This window comes from Salvelinus fontinalis, chromosome 14 (genome assembly GCF_029448725.1).
Source record: "Salvelinus fontinalis isolate EN_2023a chromosome 14, ASM2944872v1, whole genome shotgun sequence".
NCBI classification, from domain to species: domain Eukaryota; kingdom Metazoa; phylum Chordata; class Actinopteri; order Salmoniformes; family Salmonidae; genus Salvelinus; species Salvelinus fontinalis.
The window spans coordinates 43,612,713-43,631,973 of record NC_074678.1 but is presented as its reverse complement, the minus strand read 5'-3'; the positions used below and the strand labels follow the sequence as shown (position 1 = coordinate 43,631,973).

General features: G+C 39.6%; 1 protein-coding gene across 4 annotated transcripts; it reads left to right on the top strand.

Annotated features, from left to right (window-relative positions):
- The first annotated feature begins 2,328 nt into the window (after nt 1-2,328).
- LOC129810922 (DAZ-associated protein 1-like) lies at nt 2,329-18,828 on the top strand. 4 transcript variants are annotated; one of them, XM_055861920.1, is made up of 13 exons: nt 2,329-2,464; nt 3,686-3,726; nt 4,410-4,576; nt 5,131-5,196; nt 6,023-6,127; nt 6,404-6,452; nt 10,117-10,199; nt 12,526-12,673; nt 12,936-12,965; nt 13,403-13,555; nt 14,122-14,289; nt 16,735-16,827; nt 17,994-18,828. In XM_055861920.1, the coding sequence occupies exons 1-13, from the start codon at nt 2,433-2,435 to the stop codon at nt 18,164-18,166; spliced, it is 1,308 nt and encodes a 435-aa protein (XP_055717895.1). In that variant the 5' UTR covers nt 2,329-2,432; the 3' UTR covers nt 18,167-18,828. The 4 variants fall into 4 exon arrangements, with proteins under 4 accessions (XP_055717895.1, XP_055717894.1, XP_055717897.1 ...); XM_055861919.1 differs by having other exon boundaries at nt 6,020-6,127; XM_055861922.1 differs by having other exon boundaries at nt 6,020-6,127; nt 17,307-18,087.
- The last annotated feature ends 433 nt before the right edge of the window (nt 18,829-19,261 follow it).

The following is a 19,261-nucleotide window of genomic DNA, read 5'->3' as shown; positions in this document are numbered from 1 at the left end:
CCAAAACCGCCATAAAAAAGCCAGACTACGGTTTGCAACTGTACATGGGGACAAAGATCGTACTTTTTAGAGAAATGTCATCTGGTCTGATGAAACCAAAATAGAACTGTTTGGCCATAATGACCATTGTTATGTTTGGAGGAAAAAGGGGGAGGCTTGCAAGCTGAAGAACACCATCCCAACCGTGAAGCATGGGGGTGGCAACATCATGTTGTGTGGGTGCTTTGCTTCAGGAGGGACTGGTGCACATCACAAAATAGATGGCATCATGAGGAAGGACAATTATGTGGATATGTTGAAGCAACATCTCAAGACATCAGTCAGGAACTAAAAGCTTGGTCGCAAATGGGTCTTCCAAATGGACAATGACCCCAAGCATACTTCCAAAGTTGTGGCAAAATGGCTTAAGGACAACAAAGTCAAGGTATTGGAAAGGCCATCACAAAGCCCTGACTTCAATCCCATAGACAATTTGTGGCCAGAACCGTGTGTGAGCAAGGCCTACAAACCTGACTCAGTTACACCAGCTCTGTCAGGAGGAATGGGCCAAAATTCACCCAACTTATTGTGGGATACTTGTGGAAGGCTACCCAAAATTTGACCCAAGTTAAACAATTTAAAGGCAATGCTACCAAATACTATTTGAGTGTATGTAAACTTCTGCCCCACTGGGATTGTGATGAAAGAAGAAAAAAAACTGAAATAAATCATTCTCTCTATTATTCTGACATTTCACATTCTTAAAATAAAGTGGTGCTCCTAACTGACCTAAGACAGGGCATTTTTACAAGGATCAAACGTCAGGAATTGTAAAAAACTGAGTTTAAATGTATTTGGCTAAGGTGTATGTAAACTTCCGACTTAAACTGTAGGTATTCCTCTTTCCCAGATGGGATAGGGCAGTGTACAGTGTGATTTCGATTGCGTCATCCGTGGATATGTTGGGGCGGTATGCAAATTGTAGTGGATCTAGGGTGTCGGGTAAGGTGGAGGTGATATGATCCTTAACTATGATCCTCCACTAGCCTGTCTGTACATTAGTGCTGAGCGATTAACTGAAATGTCTGCTGTTTTTAATTGACGGACGTTTGTTAACTTATTTGAATTATATTTCGTTCTGTTTTTTTCTGTGAGGTCAATGCACAGTTTCTGTAGCTATAAATCAGATCAAGCGATGTAGTATGGAGTTGTAGTTTCCAACAGGCCAATATTAGCGCTGAAAACTTGGTTCGTGACTACAATGGCCATAATCCAATACGTGTCCGCCTACTTGTCCGTTCTGTGTGGTTCGCTGAACTGTAATGTGAACATTTGGAGCAGATATGGAGACTGAGTGTGCGTTTGTAAATTCACTCTGGCTATCTACTATGATTTCAGGGCACTCTCGTTTTAGTGTGCCAGAGCGCAGAATAATTGATGTAATTAAATTGTTGCCAGCAGCACAGTTACGGTCATTAACGCTCTAGATAACATGAAAACAGCCTAACCAACTCTGCTAGGGCTATTAAATTGGTCAGAGTGAGGTGTTCCCTCAATTGTGTCTGAAAGAAGCTAGCCAACTTTAGCCAGTTAGTTTGGGTGCTTGACTGCCGTTGTGAGGTCAGAACGCTAGGATCAACACTACTCCTCAGCCAGACCGTTCAGTGTGCGCTCTGAACGCTCCAAGAGCAAAACCCTCTGAATTTATAACAGACACTCTGACAACGCTCTGAATTTACATATTGGAGGCAATTTATGAATGCACCCTGAGAGAAGAGAGAACGCGCGGTCGACAGGGGTAGAAAGCAGATGTTTCACGAGGTATCTCTACCTGAAAATATATGATCTAAGTGATTGATAGTTGTAATTCATTCATAAAAAGTTGCCATATTTACTTTGAACAACTACTAAAATATTGATTTCGTCAGACAGCATAGGCAACAGCTCTATAGAGAGATGAGATGATGACTTGGAATTAAATAATAAAGTAATCTTTATAAAACTAATATTTTATTAAAGTAAAGTAATGTGAATAAATTGTGGTAAGTGATAAGTAGTAATGTTCAGTCACTACCGTTAATTTTTTTTTTTTTAATGTACACATTTAATGTCCACATTTTTTTGGTAATAATCGAACCGAAACCGAACCAACCTCAAAAAGCACTAATCACTCAGCACTATATAGTAGATCCACAAGCAATGCAGTGTGGCAGTATTATTTTGTTTTCTGATCTAATTTGTAAATGAAGAGACTACATCTTGAATTTCAACTACATATCCCACAACTGTATATTATTACATTTTTTCACCCCCTGGCAGGTGACCCCGTGTGGCAAACGTCGTCATTGCGCAGATTCAGTTCCAACCAAAAGCGGAGTGACCTTCCTCGAGTGGAGCAGTACTGAAGCAATAAACTAGTGACAGCACACCCGTTCCCTGCACTAGCCTTAGAAATGAACAGCAATTTAGCCGGAGATGAAGTTGGGTAAGATGTGATCTCCACCTAATTAATGAGGATTAGTTATATAAGTATATACTCCTTTGCAGTTTAACTTCAATCAATGAATTACTGTGATAGATATCACCTGCATCACCACTTTTACTCAGCTAGCTAACGTTAGCTAGCTAGTTGGCGTTTTTATATTTATAACTACTGGTAACTAACGTTAACTAGCTAGTTTGCGAACGTTGACTTTAGCCTAGCTAGTTAAGAATAATTTGGAAACATGCATGACATTGGTTTAGGTAGCTAGATAGCTAATCAAAAGTAATGTTTACATGGTGTCATTGAATAATTAATTGAAATAATCAACTATTCATCTAATTAACGTTAGTTAACTAGATAAATATAAACCGAAACAAGTTGGCGCTCTAGCGTTGGCAGCTAACGTTAACTAGCTAGCAAAGTGGTGAAGTACCAATACGGCACGGTAACGTTATCATCAGGAGTCGACACTTGGCTATCTTCGTTTTCTAAGTAGCCAATTTCAAGTTTGATTGAAGTCGACAGAATATAACGTTGGTTAACACTACATGCTTAAAAAAAATACCAGAAGCTAGTAAACTTTTTCAATTGTGGCTAGTTGCTGGTGATAGTTAATATTGCGTTGTTACTCTTGAACTTGATAGAGAACTGACTTCAGGGCATACGATTGAGAGCATTGTAATATTGGTTTGATCCGTCAACATTATCCATATCAAATTATAGTTGAGGCAATGGTATCTTACCTATTTTTTTTACTTGCGGCATATAGCTAACTTTGGTTTATAAGATTAAAGTCAAATCTGTAACGTTAGCTAACGCTCTTTCAAGTTTCATGGATAATTAATGTGTTTTGGTTAACTAGCTAATTTAGCTAGCTTAAGTTAATGTCTCGCTTGCCTGGTTTATGTTAGCCTGTATACGTGGCAAAAGGTTTCAAAACAAGACCAGAGGTGTTGTCGGTGCTAAACAAGTCGCCCTTATTCCAGTATTTGAGTAGAAAGCAGGCTTTGTTGATATGCATCATCAGCAGCTTAAAGAAATATACCCTCAGTAAAATAACTCCATCTATTGTGAGGTTACATTACAATAATGTGACACAGTCAGTTTTCACATGTTAACGCATCAGAACCATTTGATAATGTGATCTTGTGTCCCAGGAATGATGGACCATCTCAGGTTTTGCTTAAAGTCAAAGGAATGCTTTTTTTTCTCGTTTTATAGGAAACTGTTTGTGGGTGGCTTGGACTGGAGTACAACACAGGGTGAGTCAGCTGTCTACTTACCAACCAGTCAATATTAGGCGTATTGCAGTGCACATACTGTTGTCCTTGAAGGTGTGCATAAAAATGTTGTTCTGGAGTACTAAAGGGTGGCATGTTAGTGTGTATTGTAATTAAAGTACACATGCAGGCTTTTCTCATAGTTGCTCAGATCTAGTCGTAAGCGAGTTTGTTTGTAGCTACGGTTCAGAGACCTTCTCTGTATCATGCTTGATTGGGCAGTGTGTGTCTTTGCACCACGCTCTTCAATCTGACAGTGTTTTCTGAAGTTATGAGCAATAGCCACAGTACTATGTCTTTTTGTGCATCCTTCCTTGGTATTTCCTTGGGGCTTTCAATGACAAGAAAAGCAATTATAAGAATTCAATGTGATTGTTATGAAAATGATTTGTTGAAACCTCCATGCCCTGCCTCCAAAGATGCATGCGTGTCATGCTTTTGAATGCACAATGTTTTGTTTGATGTAATGTTTTATCTGTTTGGACCCCAGGGAGAGAAGCTGCTGCCTTGGCAACAGCTAATGGGGATCTTAATGAAATACTAAATACTTTGCATTCAGTGAACTTTGAAACACATTACCCATAATGTCAGGACACTATGTATGTATCCCTAAAGGATCCTGTAATGGATCGTCCCACTCATGTCAATGTCCTCTTTTCTATCAGAAACTTTGAGAAACTATTTCTCACAGTATGGTGAAGTAGTTGATTGTGTCATCATGAAGGACAAAACCACAAATCAGTCACGGGGCTTTGGTTTTGTCAAATTCAAAGACCCCAACTGTGTCCGGACTGTACTGGAGACCAAACCTCATAATCTTGATGGCAGAAATGTGAGTATGCACTTTGCAGCTTGAATAAGGAAAGTAAAATATGTGTCTTTTCAATTATGCCTTTAAGTATTAGAACAATTAAGCACTGCATGGGAATGTGGACTTTTTAACTGAAGTATTACACATAGATGATAATCTGTGCAAGAGCAAGTAGTAGTGAATTCATAACTGGCATTGGTATCTTCAGTAAATGTAAGGCTGGCTCTGAAGGACATTCATGGACATGAAAGCAGGCTGTTTGCCAAACAAGTGTTGCCTGTTCAGATGCCTATTATTTGAACTAACATGTAACTGCAGTGGGCTGGACATGACATGCTTGGTTTGCTACAAGTTGCTCTATGCAGCAATATGAACAGGTCAATTTTGCCATAGTGAAGGTCATTCTCTTGCAGTTAAACTTTGACTTATCATAATGTGAATTGTATAACACGTCATTTATTTAATTTGTATGTGGCCTTATTGAGTGGGCAAAGTCACCAGATAAATTGGAGGGAACATTTGAAGGGGATTTTTCACTGAAGGGTGAGATGTACAATTTCATTCCTTGCCTTCAGATTGATCCCAAGCCATGTACTCCCAGAGGAATGCAACCTGAAAAAGTGCGAACGAAGGACGGCTGGGTAAGGGGCGTATTTTAATTAGTTGGGGCTACATGTGTCCTCTACAGAAATAGGGAGATCCTGAAATGGCTTGTCTCAGTAACTCTGAAGTGAAGGCACTAGTGTGCCCTGATCTTTTGGGACTAGTGTTCGCATTGATGTGACGTGAAGAATTATACCCCAGGGCAGAATGAGAGAACCTAATTTCTTCTCCTCTGTCTGACTAGATGAAGTTGAATTGTCTTCAGTGGGATTCAAATACAAGTTTATTGGCTGCGTACACAGTTAAGCAGGTGTTGTAGAGGGTACAGTAAAATGCTTGTTACTAGTGCCTAAACTGCAGGAAAAAATGTCTTAAGTACACAAATAATAATGAAAAACTAAAAAACAAATCACAAATGTTAGAACTAATCCAGATAACAACCCAAATAACACTCAGTAATCCAAATGCCACCTAAAATATATACTGAGAATGACATGTAAAGCAGAAGATATTAGTGAGCCATGTCAAGATTTGAGTATATAAACAGTTTAACAAAAATGGAATGTACAGTAGTAGATATATTAGAATGAGCTATGTGAATAATACACGGTGTGAAAGAAACAGTCCAGTGTTTGTCTTCATATACATGGGACAGCAGCGTTGGCTGTGAGTGCGAGCGAGTCTATCTTTGTCTTTTACTTACTACATGAGTACTACTCTCTTACTACAGGGGATGGTGTGATGGCTGTTCAACAGTCTGATGGCCTGGACATAGAAGCTGTTTTTCAGTCTTTTGGTCCTGGATTTGATGCACCTGTACAGATCGTTGATCTGGCTTTGAGATCCCATTTTTTGTTTCAGAAGGGCAGCAAAGCTGACAGCAATAAATCAAAGAAGATATTTGTCGGCGGAATTCCCCATAACTGCGGTGAACCTGAACTCCGGGACTATTTCAATAGATTTGGAGTGGTGAGTCCTGGTAAAATGTCTATACTGTATTGTATAGCTTTTATATTAAAAAAATACCTAAACAGTTCTAAATGTTTTGCACAGGATCCAATATAGGAACTGCTTATTGGAAGACTACAGGAAAAGTAGTATTTTCTGTTAGAATGCCATCAATATGAGGAGAGGATATTGATAGAATGTGTTAGTTTTCCAACTGAGAGATGCATGCAATGGCAATACTAGCATATTTTTCCCTGTATCCTAATGCAGCCCATGTTCTCCTTTGTTGAATCCAAGGTCACAGAGGTGGTAATGATCTATGACGCGGAGAAACAGAGGCCCCGAGGTAAAAGCTGAACCCGTTTTTTTCTTCCGTACCTCCCATCTCTAAATCTCATGACAAACTATTCTGACCCAAAGAGAATAAGCCGCATTCAATCCACTTTCCCCCATGCTCAATTATAGCTAGACCCACCTGTGTCTTCTGGTGGAACGTCTTGTTCGTCATTCATTCACAGGCGGTGTAATGGATGCCACCTTTTAAATACTGAAAGCTTTCCCCGTGTAGTCCTATTTACATGGTGAGAAAGTTTGCATGAATTTCAAACATCTTGACTTTGTGTGACCGGATCAGCTTTTGATGCATTTAGATGTTTTATTAAGGGACATGCTAACACACTATAGTATTACATGTAGTTTGAAATAAATTGGCTTCATCATGAAGACTATACTTGAGTACAGTATCTTGATATTTTTTTGTGGTATTATTCAGGCTGCATTTAATGGATTGTCTTATTTAAACCTTTGACCATTTGACAAAAGTTAACATTTGTCTTTTTTGAGTTCTTTGAGTTAAATTTTGAAATGGCAGAACTTCACCAGCATAGTGCTAGATTATTCATTTTTTTTATTAGGGCCCTATAAAATCTGCAATATGGAAAACATGGACTCAATCCAGACAATAAATTGGAATTGAACAATATAACTGTTTGGTAGCGAATCAACTAAATGTTTAGAAAATGTGTTAATTAGCCCAAGTTTATCACAAGACATGAACAGAATGCATCAGTGATTCGTATTTCCTGCAACTTTCTGAAGAGTCAATGAGAATTCCCCATGTGTGCAGTGCGCGCAGCTACCAGTTTGTGTCGCGATTAGCGATGATGCTAATGAAAAATCTTCTGATAGATGGAAAGGCATTCCCAAAAACCTTCTCAATTAAATGTTAACTACATGGTAGCCTATGCTTACCTGGCAGAATGATGTCATGATTATTTGCATCAATCCAGTGGATATTTGTTTTGCAAACTACCATCACCTGTGCTACAAAAACATCACTAAACAATAACTAGGTGCTCACTGGAATTTAAGGTTAAGACATTTCTCAAATTTTTCCCAGAACTCAAAAGTGGTCTCCTGATGTGGTTTATAGCATGGTTGTGGACTTATAACATCCAGTTTAGTTTTTTCTATTAGTGCGATTTTGAGAGGGAAACCCTGAAGAAACTGGTGAAAGGAATTCCTATGGCCCTAAATTATGCAGATACAGTTCACTTTTTTTTCTCCATTTTTCCAGAGTCGGTTGACATTTGAAATTGTTTTTAAGAACAAAGTAAGGAGTTTCATCTGTTAAATTAATTGATAGTTAGGCTGCGTTTACACTGGCAGCCCAGTTCTGATATTCTTTCCACTAATTAGTCTTTTGACCAATCACATCAGATCTTTTCACATCAGCTCATTTTCAGAGCTGATCTGATTGGTCAAAAGACCAATTAGTAAAAAATTAAATGAGAATTGGGCTGTAAACGCACGCCTAGAATGACAAGACTAGCATGGGTGGATGTAGATTAGTCTGGTCAGTTAGCTCAGAACTGTTTAGCCTAGATGTAGGTTATATTAGGTTGGGTAGTTTGCTCAGAGCTGTTTCTTCTGCGCTTGTCCCACATAGCAATGATGCAGCAGTCAATAACTCCTGTCATTTATTACCTCTCTTCTACTTCAGTACTCATTGATCTCTTTGGGGAGACAAGCAGAATAGTTTGTCATCTGAATTTACACGATGTTGCACAGCAATGACATTAACATAATCAAGCATAATATCCAGACTTTTCTTTTACTAAAATACTTTTAAACATTCAGTATTAAGCTAAGTTTTCTTTTGTTTAATTTAGACTTCTGATTTAAAAAAAAATATATATATATATTAAGTGTTTTCCCGTATGTAAAAAGTTAAGTATTTTTGTAAGTATAAGCCCTTCCTATTTTAATTTTCCTGTCCTTTTCCTTGTGAATGGTTTGAATGTGATTAACGGTGTCTCTTAAGATTTGTCTTTTCTCCTTTAGGTTATTGTGTACTGAGTGGTATCACAGAGGTACAGGCCAGATGTTTGAACCAAAAATGGAATGTTCAGGCTGTCAATTTGGGGTGTATACAAAGTTTAGATTCATCATGGTTATGAACTTGAGTTTTTTTTGGCGCTGAGCACGACTGTGTTTTTGACATCTTTTTTGGGGTAGATTGTCTTGGAATGTTTGTTTGCAAATGCTCAAACTAAGTTTTGAATCTAGATTAAGGACAGGTCATCGATGGATGATATTTATAGTTGTAGATCAGGCGGCTTGGGACAGCTTGAAATAATATTAGCGGTTTCAAAATCTCGGTTGTCTCAAAGGACATTTAATTGGAATCAGGTTAGGTCCCAGAGTGGAGATTTTCTCACAACCCAATTCTGCCACTGGTATGAGTTTATCAAAATGAAACTGGTTCACTGTAGTGGGCTATTGCTGCTGCATAACTGAAGTACTGTGGAAAGTTTTTATCACCACAAAAAAATCACAAGACTTTATCAGAACCAGGACATTTGCCAATGTTGGGGTTCTAAATGTACAATTAAATGAAGGATTCAATTACAGTGCTGTATATTCATAGGTTCAGCTAGTGTAACTTTTAGTATAATGCAGGGACTGTAGTCATTGGGATGAATGGTGTTTTTGCTTGATATTGTTGGTGCTAGAAACAAGCATTTCGCTGCACCTGCGATAACATCTGCAAAACTGTGTACGCCACCAAAAAAAGTTTAGATTTGATTTGTTAGAATTACACAGGTTCTATGCAGTTCAATGGAAAACTGAGAGGCTTCACAGTCAATCACCTTATCAAAGCCTTCATTTCAGGGTTTTTATTTTGTACAGTAAGAGTTGAATACTTACACCATTGGGTTTTTCACCATGTTTGACGGGAACTTTGTTTATCCCCCATGCAAACTCTTGACAGCATCATTAGTTATTACTTACACATTTCGGAAGACAAAATGGCCTATATCTTTGTGTTGCTGTTGTAAGCAATATTGTAATTTTCCATTTAGGCTTATCTTGGCTGACTCTAAACATAAATCCACATTTGGGAAAACTTGAAAAAGCTTTAGACATTGTACAGTTTCTGTTTCTCCATTTTTTTTGTTTTGTTATGCATTAACGATGGATGCTGCCAGTTTGTGCTGCACAGCAATATACCAAGGGGCAGATCAAGTTGGGGTTTGGATGAAATGAAGTAATATCAATACCGCTGGGCCAATTGGCACCCAATACATACATGAATGCTCTGAAACCACTAAAGTGTGTCATGAAATCTATATAGTTTTTATATTCCTCAGTAGTTCAACTGACTGCACTGGATATAACTGTATTACAATTTTATATATTACATTACATTTTCAAACCCCTATATAATACAGAACAAGGAGACTTTGCTATGCTAGAAGTAAAAAAAAAAAAACTGAAACCTTAGTTGATCATGGAAAGGATTGGTGCAAAGTTTATCTTGGATGATACAAGTGCCTCAGCCCTCAAACTTCAGCTTGTGTATCGCTGCAAGTCAGTGACATCATCTGAACCCCAGGAGCCTCCAGCTCAGTCTTGATGGATCCTTGTCTTGCTGAGCCCAATACTGTTCTTCATCTTGTGTTGTCACAACACCCTGCTACCTTGATTCACTCTTGGTCGTTGGCTAGGTTTTGGATTTATTACTTTCGAGGCCGAACAATCAGTGGACCAGGCTGTCAACATGCATTTTCACGACATCATGGGCAAAAAAGTGTGTAGTTGTAGTTTTATTTTACCCTCAAGATCAAACTGAGGCTTGGGCGACGGGATGCATCGTTTGCTGCTGTTAACTTTGAGTTACAGCTCTTATTTTCAGGGGCCACCAATGAGGTTGAAGGCCTATAGCTCTTATAAACTTCATTTTAATGACATGGCTGAAGATTTTCCTAAAAGATCAGGTCACAATTGTTTTCTGGATCACGTAACATTTCAATGGCCCGGTTGACCTTGTACTTGTTGTAAAGAATACTCGGTCACCCCTCCTGAAATATTAGTGACAACTTCTGTAGTCGCCCAAGGCTTTGTTTATTTTGACCTCTCCTTTAGGTTGTAAAAGGTATTCGATATCTCACTTCAAACAATACTTGCCCTGGCTTTGGAGATTCAAGGGAGTGGCCAGTTTTGGAGCATATAATGGGAAATAAGAGTTTAGCCTAAAATGCTTTATTTTACCACAGAGAAATCACCTAAAGGATTGGTCTTGTTCAGTTCTTTTTTTATTTTTTTATTATTTTGTTGGCAGGTCACTTACTTTTTGAGTTATTTGATATATTTCCTAAAGAACCTAAATTAAGTGACCTCAGTTTAAGAATCTCCATACTGTGTCGATCACATCTGAGAACCAAAATGGGTGGGTCTTTTTCTAGGGCTATCTATTCACACCGTCTTTGAATTACAGTTGATTTTGCTTGCCCCTATCATTCACTACTTCCTTCCAGCGGCAAGTTCTTAGCTAAGTGGGTGCCTGAAGCCACAGTTCTGTGATACCAGTAGTTTTTATATTCTGTCATGAATGATTTGTCGTTTTATCATAAACAATTAGCATAACTACTTCTGAGACATCCTCTACTATAGCATTCGTTATCTTGACAAAATTAGTTTGGAAAATTTGCATTCAATAGTGTGATTACCCCCCCCCCCATATGAGGACACAACATTTGTTTTTGATTGAAAGAGAACATTTAAATGGACAGTGACTTATGTACCCATTTTTCATAGTTGAGCTCAACCCATGTCTGTTCATAATTGATGTATGGGACCCTACCTACATTATGCTATCCTCTTACCGACTGTCCTGATTTCCAGAAGGAATCGGGGCTTGGCTTGATCTTGAGTTCACATTACCTTTGCCTTAGACTTGAGGGAGGTAGGGGATATAAGTTACAAAATTAGAAAGTGGAGCACATCAAACTGTGGGACAAAATCCCAGTTCTGCTGTTGGGTAGTGTGTTGAGGTCATGGTATCCATCACTCCCAGCCACGATGCCCGCGGGAGAAGACCCAGGTAGCTGTGCTATAGACGGAGGGCCACTCGTGGAAACGTGCTTGTAATTAGGTCGACAGAGAAGAAAGAGGCGAGGCAAAGAAAGTGGCACCGCCTTAAAGCAGGGGGAAAATTGAGATTCATTTCGCAAGGTGACCCCAATAACTCAACCTCTATAGAGCCTAGTCTATTTCTGTCTAGTCCCCCCCTATTCCCCGCCATGTAGTTTTTAAACCCATTTGTCGCTCTGGTAAACTGCTGGTATCTCTGGCTGGCTACAACAAGTGACACTACTATTTTATAGGGCAGATAAGGGCTGGTAGCCTCACAAACCATCTGGTGTGATACAAAAATGATTGGCTTTTCAACCTCATTGAACATTAGTCCAGTCCAATACCAAGTGCTTCTATTCTGTGTGAGATGAGCAAATCAGATGGGTATTATTTAATTGAGCACCATTGCAATTTTCTCCATTATCTGACACGGTATGAAGATTCATTTTTAAATTGACTTATGACTGTCCATTTCTATTGTCTGCATGTTTTACCTCTTCTGATATATATGATACATTTCTTTGTACATCCATCTCCCTCTGAAGTTCTACTACAAGTTAAATATAATTGAGATTCTTTAAACGTTAGCTGGGAAAAGGTAAGTCTTTACCTTCCGATAGATGTTTTCATCAAAGTTAAAGGGCACAAAAAAAGGAAATATGAATATGTTTCTCAGGCTGATTTTTGTCAAATTTATGACATTTTTGCACAATTTTAAATCAATTGCTATTTTATGCTTTATTCAAAATGATTTAAACAACAATTAAGCAATATCTTATTGTGACTGAAGTACCTGAGAAACATATTGCTACTCAACTCCCCTTAAAGTATTGATCTGCATTAGGCACAAGTGTAATGGCCCAGATAAGATGTAAAACTGAAACCCTCTCAAGCTGATATGTTGAAGAGAAATATTAGTAATGGGTGAGATCGGGTAAGGAAGGTATTTTGGTGATAAACTACTGGTCTTGCAAATTGTGCCCTCCTTGTCCTTTGTCCAGGTGGAAGTGAAAAAGGCTGAACCTCGGGACAGCAATGCTCCTGGCCAGCTTGAACCTAACCATTGGGGACCCAGAGGCATCCTGAGTACCGCCAATGGTTGGTCGGCACAGCCTGCCCAGGGCTGGCAGCAGAGTTATGGGCCTCCGGGTGAGTGGGAGACCAGCCAGAGCAGAGAACGCGGCTCTTTCTGTCAGACCAGGAACATGACATTCTATTATACCTAGGAGAAATATAGTATTGGAAACTGTTAAAATGCTTGATTGCTTTTTAAAATAATATTAACATTGTATTTCTAGGTCCACATTGAAACTTTACTTTGAGGAATGATCAACGTACTGTAGTTCAGAAATTACATATTGAAGAATTGTTTTTGTGTCAGCAAAGTACTAAACTATTTTCTCTTTTGAAGGAGTTTGGGTGTCTACAGGCCAGCACATGGGTACGTTTTGCCCTCGAATCACTTGACTGTTTTGGATATCTCGCACTGACTAGCTTTTTTAAATAGTTAGCTATTGTCTTGTGATGGTTAACTTATCAAGAAAGTATTGTGTCATAGACAATTGCCTTGCACTTTATATTTTCCATATTGACCAATTGGGTAATGTCAGTTAAGCACCAGTGTTATCACGGTGACAGCTGGGATACCTGAGGGCACTCTAAGTCCATTATCTGTCTCTAGAGGGAAATTATCATTATTCTTAACACTCTTCACCCTTGCTTAAGTCTTGTATCATACCACCCCAGTGGTGAAAATGTTATCTAATGTGCAGTCTCTACTGACAGTGGGTTTCAACCAGGATATATCCAAGACTGAAAATGTACCAATAGACACCTGTCATCACGTATTCAGTAACTGTTGTGTTCTCTCTGACTCAGGTGGGTACGGGCCCCCTTTATCTGTGGGCCGTGGCACTCCCGTCCAGCCCCCCTCACCGTTCAACGCATTCCTCGTCACAACGACCCCGCCGGGGGGGTTTGGTGCACCTCAGGCCTACGCTCAACAGGGATACAGCACACCACCTCAGTTCGGTCAGTATCTGCAATGTATTGTTGTCATAAGAAAAGCATGTTTCTATTTATGTAAATGGTTTTGTTTTCATATTGCCAATATTGCAATAAACAATATTGTTATGTCCCCAAAAATGTGTGTTTTGTAAAAAATAAAAATCATTGCTTTATGATGAGTGTTTGCACATATGTACAAATTCCTCCACAAAAAAACTCAAATGTTAGTGCGCGTTTCAAATGCGGGCATCGTTAAGTCAGGTAAAACGGAGGAATATAATTTCAACACCAGCTTTGTCTTGAAGAAATTAATAGCTGGTCTGCAGCGCTAACAATAATGTAACACCAACAGTAACACGTTTTAGAGTTCTCAATTTTTATCTTTACGAACGTAAATATCGTCTTCACAATATAATTTTTTAATACCACCAGTATATGATACATTCTAATATCATCCAACCCTACTGCCTAGACTGACAAAGGTTGTATGATTCTTTTGATTATAATTAAAATGGATATATATCATACGGGTGATCTTTCATAGTTCAGAATGTACAACATAACTACTCTTCCATCTGGCACTGGTTTAGGGTACAGTTTTGGCACGCCTCAAGGTGAGCAGTATGCCCCACAAGGAGGGCCGCCCCCGCCCACGACTCCGGTAACAGGGCCGCTAGGGTTTGTTCCAGCTACAACACCTACTCAGGACATCAGCAAAGCACCCACGGGACAGCCAGACTTCCCTTACAGCCAGTATGGTAAGTAGAGCCTCCATGCAGTCCCTAGCCCCACCCTCAGCATTGCTGTTATTATGGCTTATACTGGATAGATCCATTTTGTTGGATGCTTTATTGGGTCAAACAACCCCTCCTCCCTAGCCTAAGCTCATTACTACAACCCTAAAACAAGCAGGAGCTCGCCCCTTTGGTACCATGTAGCTTTAATGACATCACATGCATATGCACGCTTGCATACACCCCCCCCCCCCCCCCCCCCACGGCTTGGCCACGAAGATACTATAGAAGTCCCACCATACCCAGGACTCTTCAGTGTCACCTTTTTTGGAATATTCCAGTTAGGGCTGTGTAATGATGTGGATGGGTAACCAATGATAGGTATGAACTAGATCATCCTGCCTAGAAATCTTGTTTGAGAGGAGTTGGAATATCCACCAAACTGCAGATAGACAAAGGAAGATATTGTATTTTACTGGCAAAGGTTACAGGCAGTTTGACCAACTGTTCCCTTTTTGGTATTGACTTGGCTGGCTTTTCTCTCCTGGCATGAGCTCCATGGTGTCAATGGATCCTGTAGATTATTTTTATCCTGAGAGTAATAGGTTTCAGACAATCTTTCCCCACAAATATGAAAGCTTATATGAGAAGACTGAAGGCACTGTATCAGGATTTTTTTTCAATTCCTTCAATTATACTTATTGTACCATGTTGGGTACAAATCCAGCATTGTCATCAATTGAGGGGCTCTTGCATAAGGTTTCGTCCTCCTTAGTAAACAAAATGCCTTGGTAAATCCTTGCTTTTTGAAAGGTTAATGTATGTTGCTTAGTTAGTTAATTATGTCTGCCCCCTCGTCCTCACTGGCATTTGTCAGTGAACAAAAATCTGTGGGGAGAGACAGATATAGATATCTTGTTTTGTTAATAGCTCTTGTAAGTGTATAGCTCTTCAAAATAGTACAGTGCATTTGGAAAGTATTCAAACCCATTGACTTAGTCCACATTTTGTTGCGTTACAGCCTTATTCTAAAATGGATTCAATGTTTTTCCTATTCAATCTACACACATGTTTCAAAACAGGTTTTGGAAATTTGAGCAAATGTATTAAAAATAAAGAACAAATACCTTATTTACATAAGTATTCAGACCCTTTGCTGTGAGACTTGAACTTGAGACAGGATTGTGTGTCAACACAGATTTGGGGAATTGTACCAAAACATTTCTGCAGCATTGAAGGTCGCCAAGACCACAGTGGCCTCCATCATTCTTGAATGGAAGAAGTTTGGAACCACCACATCTCTTCCTAGAGCTGGCCAAACTGAGCAATCGGGGGAGAAGGGCCTTGGTCAGGGAGGTGACCAAGATCCCGATGGTGACTCAGAGCTCCAGAGTTCCTCTGGAGATGGGAGAACCTTCCAGAAGGACAACCATCTCTGCAGCACTCCACCAATCAGGCCTTTATGGTAGTGGCCAGACAGAAGCAACCCCTCAGCTGCAGGGACTGGGAGGCTCAGGATAGAGGGAAAGATGAACAGAGCAAAGTACAGAGATCCTTGATGAAAACCTGCTCCAGAGCACTCAAGACCTCAGACTGGGGCGACGGTTCACCTTCCAACAGGACAACGACCCTAGGCACACAGCCAAGACGACACCGGAGTGGCTTCGGGCCAAGTCTCCTTGTCCTTGAGTGGCCCAGCCAGAGCCCGGACTTGAACCAGATCTAACATCTCTGGAGAGACCTGAAAATAGCTGTGCAGCGATGCTCCCCATCCAACCTGACAGAGCTTGAGAGGATCTGCTGAGAGAAATGGGAGAAACTCCCCAAATGCAGGTGTTCCAAGCTTGTAGCGTCATACCCAAGAAGACTCAAGACTGTAATCGCTGCCAAAGGTGCTTCAACAAAGTACTGAGTAAAGGGTCTGAATACTTATGTAAATATGATATTTCATTATTATTATTTTTTTTATACATTTGCAAACATTTCTAAACCTGATTTTGCTTTGTCATTATGGGGTATGGGTGTGTAGATGAGGGGGGGACAATTAGAATAAAGCTGTAACATAACAATGTGGAAAAAGTCAAGAGGTCTGAATACTTTCCGAATGCACTGCATCAGTTGAATACATCCCTGTGACTGTCAGTTGAGATTCCCATCTTGTTCAGTGTTTCGCGCTTTGCTTACCCATCCTGCGCTTTCCCGTTTGCATTAGCTGCCTACTTTAGAAAGGTAACCATAAGCGGCAAAGGGCATTAGCAAGTAGCCCGCCCACCCCCATTCACCCTATGTGTTTGTAATTCCAGATGGATGTATGCAGTGATGGTAGGAGTCTTAAGAGCAGGCAGTCAGCGGGAGTGTAATAATTAAGTGTTAAGCCAAGCCCTAGTGGCAGGTCTAAGAAGGGGACAATGTTAAATTAAAGTAGACTATCTTGGTTACGTCAACCTAGTCTCCTCGTCTCCCTGATAGGCCTGAGTATCTACCCTCAGGAGCCCTCTTCCTACGGACCAACGCGTCCTTCTCACAGTAATGGTCAGGATGTGCAGGGAGGAAGTAGTGCAGGTAGGTGTGAGCATTGTCTTTTCCAACCACCAAAAGTACAGTTCAGTATAAAGTCGTATAGCTGCTACTTTTTTTTGCGTCCCTTTCCCCTGTATGTGCTTTTGTATGTTTGTGCATACAAAGTACATACTTCTAGAGTAAACTAAAATACAGCTACGGTATTCAATGATTTGAGATCTTATTGCGTGAACATATCTCACGATATGAATAATAAATCAATTAACAGGGTTCCATGCCTGTTGAATGTTAATACGTCTCATTTCCTATCGTAGCTGTAGTTTATTATACCAACAACACCTGTGTCCTCAGATTTGTTTGTCCTCTCTCTCTGCCTTTTCTGGTAAAAAAATAAGATTTAATTGGCAAAATGTGTTCATGGTATACTATAATTAACTTTTTTATTTTGCTCTCTGTTGTTGAAAGTGTTAGCAGTCAATTAACTTGTTTTTTTCCCATATGCCATCGTCTCCTTTTGACAGATCAAAGATGATAATCAGAGGAAAGTTTGTATGAAGAAACAAACACTTGTGGCTGGTGAATGAATGTCCGATATCTATTTGATTTCTCTGGTCATGTTAGGTCTGCTCTTCCACATGCTTCTTCCAGCCTTGTAGCGCTTTGAGCACCTTGTGGGAAAGTTTGCTTGTGTTCTTCTACCGTTTTCTGTTTCATTTCTTTTCTTTTTTCATTACTCTGTAGTGTCTGACATGAGTTGTAACTTATCAGCCTGATCTGAACTGAATGTCTAGGCAGTTCTCTGCTTCTCCTGCTACAGTGGATTGCAGGGAGATGGAGCCATCGTGTCTATTTCAAAAATAAAAACCTGTTAAGCATTTATACTGTTTTCCTTTTGTTGATTCCTCTCATAACAGTTCAGATTGCATCTTTGAATCCTCAAAATAATAGACCGATTGATTTACACTGGAAGCACTCATTCTTAGACTGGCTAACCAAACTCAGAATTTTGGTTCATGGAGGCTCATGAAGGAAGGAAGACAATATTTAACATGAACATTAAAAAGCCCTTGAAACCATGATCAATGCTGTATTTATTTTGGGTAAAATAAGGGACTTTCACCTAGCTGGTTGGAATCTGTTTGTTTATGAGCACCATTTCTGATTGTGATAATGAACCCCTCTTCCCTGTTCTCCACCCACCCTCACAGGTTATGGTCAGGACCTGAGTGGGTTTGGCCATACTTTCGCAGATCCCAGCCAGCAGACCGCTTCATACGGGGCACCAACAGCACAACCGGCGGCGGGCCCCCAGCCTGCAGCAGCCGCTTTTGCTCGAGGACAGAATCACAACGTAACGGGCTTCCATCCATACCGGCGCTGAGCGTCTCCGACCGCCACAGCGCTCAGTTCTAAAGTCAGGGAAATGTGTTCTGGTCATAAGCAAAACTGGATTTCTGTATTTGTTTTTTGGAACACAAATTGACACAATTTGGGAAAAAGTGAACTCTCATAAAACCAGGGATTCCAATTACTTCTGTTACAATGTCACATGATGTAAACGTTGATGTAAGACTTTTGCATAACCTTTCTTTCAAATGTTGAAATGAAAGGAACTTTGTTTCTCCCCACATGTTTTAAAGTAGGACTTTACTACTTTGCAATAGGTTTTGATTGTCTGGTCAAACACTAGCACAGAGAATATATATATATATATATATATATATTAGAGAGACATATGTATATTTATGCCGGATACAGAAATGAAAACAGGGTCTAAAGTTCTCAGCTTTAAATTCTAGGGAAAATGTTTTTAATTTGGTGGATTGTGTTTATTTTCTGAGTCTTTATTTTAAAGTTAGGAAAATATGAATATATATTATACACAAACTGCAATTTTTTTAAAGAGAATTTTGTACGAAAAATGTACACTTTGCTTGTTTTTTTATTTAAAGATGTAGACTTCCCTCAGGTGGCTGTTTTTGAGTGCATTTTGCACTTATGCAAAAAGAAAGGAATTTATTTCAAATAAATGTTTTAAAGATATGCTGCCTCGTTGTTGTCATATTAGGAAGGTGTTCCTAATGTTTGATATACTTGGTGTATATTCTGTTTAGGATCCCATTACAACATTTTTGTGGGGCATTACATTAACCATCAAGGGGTAGGGGCTGTGTTGTTTCTGGGGGGGGGGGGGACACCCATGGTCATTTTCAAGGGTTAGGTAGAATGAACATAATCATGGACCAGGTTCCCTCAATATCAACAAAAACCTGAATATGTCAAACCCAAATGCGTTGGGCCCTCTAAAAAAAATATATATTTAAAAAAATATATATTTGCATACACATAGGCCCCTGAAACTCAACTCTGGACCTCGTAGCCAGTTCGACGGCATTTTTTTCCTCCGCCTCTAATCGGGTACTGATTTAGAAATGGGACACCAGGTAGGTGCAATTAATCCGGTACAACCGAAAAC

Coding starts and splice junctions, on each gene's coding strand:
- LOC129810922 (XM_055861919.1), top strand. CDS start 2,433: ATGAACAGCAATTTAGCCGGAGATGAAGTTGG. Junction 5,197..6,019: donor TGCGAACGAAGGACGGCTGG/GTAAGGGGCGTA, acceptor TTTTTGTTTCAG/AAGGGCAGCAAAGCTGACAG. Junction 13,556..14,121: donor CAGCACACCACCTCAGTTCG/GTCAGTATCTGC, acceptor GCACTGGTTTAG/GGTACAGTTTTGGCACGCCT.